Below are 6,000 nucleotides of genomic sequence, written 5' to 3'. Positions count from 1 at the left end.
CGTTATTAAGTTGTTTCCCCGTGTCCCACACACGAAGTCCGCCTCTGCCCTCCTTCCATTCGCCCGCCGTTACTCACCTTGGAGGGTGAGGTGGGTGGTGTTTGGACGCTGTCTCCATCACTCACGCTGACCGACGCTGCCTATGGCTCAGTCCCCTCCCAGCAGCTGTTCCTGCTATTTGAGTGAGAGACGAGTGGAGGCTGCATTCAGAGCTGGTCTTGCGCTGTCAATGGCACGGCGGAGCAGTTGGAAACCAGACACTGACTAGCTAACTTCCGATCGCACCATGGTCTCGACAGCGATTCCTTCTGTGTGGATTGTATTTTGCATCAATTTGTTTTGTTACATGGACGGCGGGATAGCACAAAATGTGAAAGAAGGTAAGCTCGATAAAGTTTTTTTTCCCTCTCTCTTTCTCATCCTCATCTGAATATTGCTGCGGTAGTGTACTGAAGTGATTCAAGGCAAGAGATGTGCTAGTTTCTCAGTGGGTCGCAACATTATTACGAGGTGGAGAAGGTACGGTGCGTAAAAGCGTTTGACAGCTCATGAGAGATGGGGATAATGGTAGACCTCATTTTTCGCTGTCTTTAAATATTTATCTTTCTTATGTAAAGACCATAACGTCTACATGCAGTGTTCAAATTTCATATGCCTCTCCGTAGCGATGTCGTGCCGCTTCAACTTTTGTCTTGTGCGAATTCTGCACCAAAAGTATGCGAAAATGACAGACAATGCAAAACGTCTGAAAGTTTACAACCTAATGCGGTTTCCGACATACTTTTGTATTCTACCTGAAAAATGTGTTAGGTGAAGTTTTAAGAATGGTTGCTTCTCGCTAAAGCAGCTGGAGACGGCTCATGAAAAAAAAGTTCAAAACGTCAATGTACGGAAACCGTAACACTTTGCGGTTGAAGAGGTTGCAATGTTTATGAATTCACATATTTTTTTTATTAATTTCCCGAACAAAAATCACTTCAAAAATTAGCTCAAGCGATACGAAATGCAGTGTTTTCACAAGAGAAGATTTAATACACAGTACATACTTGCAACTGAGAATCCTTCGAAACATACCGTGTAATGCACGTTTTCGTAGAGACGCTTAATGTTTAAAATGCCGTACGGTTTCTGCAATGATAAATCTCAGAAGTTTTTGTGTTTTTTAAATGTTCTACAAGGTGTCCAGCTCACAGGAAGCAGCTTACATTTATAGCGCAAATGTCTATAATTTAAGCATAGTGACAGCGTTGTTGCTTTATTCTTTTCATTTGGCCTCTCAGAAATAAATTCTGCGGTATATGCTGACGTCTCACAGAAATAAAAAAAAATCCTTATATTTAAGTCGGCAATCCATTTGAGAAAATATAAAACCTGTTGTATATACAGCTACATTTCGAATCTATTGCTGAATAAAAGAACCTAATAATGACATACTTTAAACAGGTTGAGAGGCTTCAACAGTAGTATTTACTGTGTTTTTAACTGGAAAATTAATCTCAGTAGCCCGGAGGCGAAGAGTGTCTTTTGATTTCGGCGCGGAGATTGGCTCAAAGGGAAAGAAAAACGAAAGTTTTTTTTTAACGCGTACTGCCAAGTGAGCAACTGGAAATGGAGCAGTTTTTTAAATACGAAATGAAATATTATGTAACGGTGAAATACGAAATAAATGGCGTTGCTTCAGCTCTGTCCTACAGTAGACGGAATTCCAGTAGCTGCACAATACAAACTGTGATCTGTAATCCAGTTGCGTTGCACAGAGATTATCGAAGGCATCTTTGAGGGAAAATGAAAGCCAATTTGTTCATTAGGAGGCAGTGGCTGCCTTCTATTACTGGATAAAAAGGTAAAAATGTTAATGAATACATTTCTAAAATTGCATTTGTAAGAACTTGAAAAAATAAAAAAATATATTTAATGCGGTACTGGTGCTGATTAGCCTATGTTGCCTGTTTCATTTGGTCAAAATGGTTATTTCCTCCCTTTACTCCCACAGTAATCCTGCTGGACTCTAAAGCACAGCAGACAGAACTCGAGTGGATTTCCTCTCCTCCTAGTGGGGTAAGTACTAAATTACCTTTACTGCGACCGATATCCTCTCATGACAATCTCACCTTTTTTAGGTAAATCTATATTTGAAGGGCAGGGTTACTGTATATGTTGCGGTACTCATTTGCAGCCCTTCCGTATATTTTATATTGTGCATAAACGGGAATAGTTTTGTACATACCCGTTTTTCTTATTTTTTGTAGTGATGACATTTTCGGCAAGTGAAACACTTCCACCAAATAAACATCAATCGGCACCGAAACGCACATATTAGCAAATATTGCAATCGCAAATGAAGTTTTATAATATTGTGCTGCGGAGACTCCTTTGAGACCTATGTTAATAATAAAGCCAGTAACGTCTCACTACGAAGTGCGCAGCAAAGTACTGTACTTCCAGATGAAAAAAACGTAAACATTAAAAAGCCAGACAATTAATATATACCATTTAAAAAATACATGTTCCCTTCTAAATATTCTAAAGAAATGTTTGTAGTCATTAGCTGTCAGCTTCTTGTCTAAGTGAATCATTCTTCTTGACTTGAACAATTTCACCACAGCCGTCACCGTCTTGTAGATAACTTCGAGAGTGTTACTGATCTTGTGACTCAAATGGCCAGAAAAGGCCATTTGCAGACTGTTTGTCTATGCAAATGAAGTCGATGGAAAAAGCATTCCAAAAGTGTGTAGTGGGTGACATTCTGCTGGGTGGCTGATACTTGTTTAGCTGTTGTCATGTGTTTTGTAAGATAATGTTCTGCACTGGAATGTGGAACATTTGTTTTTGCTCTTTGACTTCTTAGCTATGAAGAGAAAAAATAGAACACCTTTGTCTAGAGAAGCATAAACATATTTTATGAGGCAATGTAAAAAGAAAAAAACAAATTTGAGTCATATGGACCAGACATACAGCATATATATATATAAAAACTGTATAGTGTTGTTGATACAATATTACTTAATTGCTTTAAGGCAGAATCAGACAATTTTAAAATTTTTCAACACTGCAGATGATATTAGAAAAACTTTCCTGTATGGAACTGTCATCATATTTACATTCCTCTATGCAGTATTTCATTGTAAGCTCTAATTAAGAATAACATGATATTACTTATAAAACCTTTGTACTTATTGGTTTCTAATGAAATCAGTTTGTTAACACTCAATATTAAGGTCTGTGGGAAAAAATAAATATGAATCATGAATGAATATTTCCAATCTTCATTTTGTTCTTCAGATGTGTGAATGTCACCCTTGTTATTTATTCATACCTTATGTTTTGTGGTCATGTTCATTTTTGTTTCTAGGACAAAATAAAATATAATTAGAATTGTAATTCCACTCTTTGCTTTTAGGCAGCATTCCTGTTGATATTGTTCACATTGAAACTTTCCCTTAAAAATCCAAAGTGCAGTTCTTATTACTACAAATATATTATAAGTGAACTATGTAATAACTCTTACTTGATAGCTTCATTGTTATAGTTTGACAATGTTAAATTTTCAGTATAAGTAGAGAGTAAAATAGTTCATTGATTTGTTTTGGATGTATGTTTTTACCATCAGCATTTAGTTATACACGGGACTATAGCCTGAAAGGAAAAGGGTAAAACCTTTGCAACATGAATTTAGGTATCAAGGTCTACATTTTACCTTTTAGTGGGAAGAAATCAGCGGACTCGATGAAAACTACACACCCATCCGAACTTATCAGGTCTGCCAGGTGATGGAGCCCAATCAGAACAACTGGCTGCGGACTAACTGGATCGAGAAGGGCAATGCTCAGAGGATTTTCGTGGAACTGAAGTTCACACTGAGGGATTGTAATAGTCTACCAGGTGTGCTGGGGACGTGCAAGGAAACATTCAACTTGTATTACCAAGAAACTGACTCCGATATCGGCAGGAATATGCGAGAGAGTCAGTATGTGAAAATAGACACTATCGCTGCTGATGAAAGCTTTACCCAGGGCGATCTTGGGGAGAGGAAGATGAAACTGAATACTGAAGTACGCGAAATTGGGCCCCTGTCTAGAAGAGGGTTTTACTTAGCTTTTCAGGACGTAGGAGCCTGTATAGCCCTGGTATCTGTCAAGGTGTACTACAAGAAGTGCTGGTCAATTATCGAGAATCTGGCCATTTTTCCAGACACAGTCACTGGGTCGGAATTCTCGTCCTTGGTTGAGGTGCAAGGAACCTGCGTCAGTGAGGCAGAAGAGGAGGCTGACAACTCTCCCAAGATGCACTGCAGTGCCGAGGGGGAATGGCTGGTACCTATTGGGAAATGCATCTGCAAAGCGGGCTTTCATCAAAAAGGCGACGCTTGTGAGCGTAAGTAGAGCTGCTTCCCGAACAGTATCAAACATGTTTCACTTAAAAATATTGACGGATATTTTAAAGCAGTATTTATGATCACCAGCGCAGTCCGAAAATCTTATTTGTATTTTCCCAATGAGTGCTATTCAACAATCATGCATATTATATAAACGTATAAGTATATAGAAAGTATACAGTGTGTAGTATCCCGTGATTTTTATACAACCTTTAGCGTGAATGTCTGCATCCAGCCTAACACGGTGCACTAAGTCTAAGCTGGCAGATACTACTATTGTTGTATTATGCTCTATTTGGTGATTTATGTTGTAAGGCAGTTTGGTATCATCTCATGGGAAAAACAAAAGCTTTCACTACCTGTACATAATGGACAAAAAGGATGTGAAAAAAAAGACGTAAATGTAAATACAGCACAGTATCAAATTAAGTAAAACGTGTAAGTGCTGTTTAGTATTGAAAATAAGCAGTATAATATTGGTTTGAAGTACTGTGCGGTTAGGTATTCTGCCCTGCAAAGTTCATTAAATTGGATGCTCATCTCAGTTAGACAAGTATAAAAGAGACCTAAAGATCCCACATTGGCACAAAACCAGAAAAGCAAGAGACAGTCAACTGTAAATGCTCCCATATCAAGGTGGAGAGCTAGTGTGGAAATGCATTATTGATATGGAAGAGATTTTGGCCTTAAAGTATTTGTTATGGATTTTTTCTTTTATTTTAACACCTCATAAGCTATGTATTAATGGTTTATAAATTTACCTCAAATTAATACACTTTTTAGTAATAATTGGGGTTGTTTTGCGTATTGTTCTCCATTGGGCTTCTGCGTTTTGGACCAGTGTGGGACCTGTGTAAAGAGTAAACTTACACTGCAGAAACAAAAATATTCACACACTGACATAAGTTATCTGTAGAGGTCATGGCTTTATGATGACCAAAACTACTAATTATCCAAATGACTGACATAGTAATCCTGATAAAGTTGAATTTTAAGCCATCAACTACTGAAATTTGATCGCATGTTTAGATATATTTTAGTATATGCTTATTGCCATTTAGTCTTTCAGATACTGCATTATAGCTGTCTGAACTTTTTCTATATGAGATATTTAGGAGCAGTGACACATACTTTTAAAAACAAATCAGCCATTTAATTCCAGGGGGCCTAGGGTATGATGTGCTAAGATCTAGAACATCACCACAGTAAAAGAACAACAGTAGTGACAACTGAATGGGCAGGGGGTTGTAGGCTAATGTTTAGTCCTCATCTCAATTAAAAATACAAAACATCAAGCAAACCTAGAACTAAGTTTACAAAGGAAAGCCCAGTGAGTTTACTGAAGAGATCATTGAGCCTAATGAGTCAACAAGTGAATTGTTTCTGATGGCAGGGAAAGCTAGTTTGTTAGGAAAAACAAAGAAGCCGGCCTATGATGGGAAGCACAGTATATCTACTGATGCATTTTGGCTGTTCAGTTGTATCGTGGACCTCCTCTAGCTCTTGAGGGATTTGAAAATATTTTCATGGTTGAGAGAAATTTAAGAGCAGAGAAGTACTCGGACACGGTACTGACTGAATTGGCCTTCAGTCATAGGTGGTTCAGATATAGCTTCACATCTGCA

The 6,000-nt window shown here is 38.1% G+C and overlaps 1 protein-coding gene across 1 annotated transcript in view; it reads left to right on the top strand.

Annotated features, from left to right (window-relative positions):
- Positions 1-213: 213 nt before the first annotated feature.
- The window catches only part of epha7 (eph receptor A7), a 73,904-nt gene continuing 68,117 nt past the window's right edge, over positions 214-6,000 (top strand). The window contains exons 1-3 of the mRNA XM_088907305.1: positions 214-380; positions 1,994-2,058; positions 3,705-4,374. Of these exons, the coding sequence (XP_088763431.1) occupies positions 287-380; positions 1,994-2,058; positions 3,705-4,374 (829 nt within the window). The 5' untranslated portion in view covers positions 214-286. The remainder of the gene's footprint in view (positions 381-1,993; positions 2,059-3,704; positions 4,375-6,000) is intronic.

Source organism: Atractosteus spatula, chromosome 2, assembly GCF_055471065.1.
Source record: "Atractosteus spatula isolate fAtrSpa1 chromosome 2, fAtrSpa1.hap1, whole genome shotgun sequence".
NCBI classification, from domain to species: domain Eukaryota; kingdom Metazoa; phylum Chordata; class Actinopteri; order Semionotiformes; family Lepisosteidae; genus Atractosteus; species Atractosteus spatula.
The sequence above is the reverse complement of the archived record's forward strand: the minus strand, read 5'-3'. Positions and strand labels throughout refer to the sequence as shown.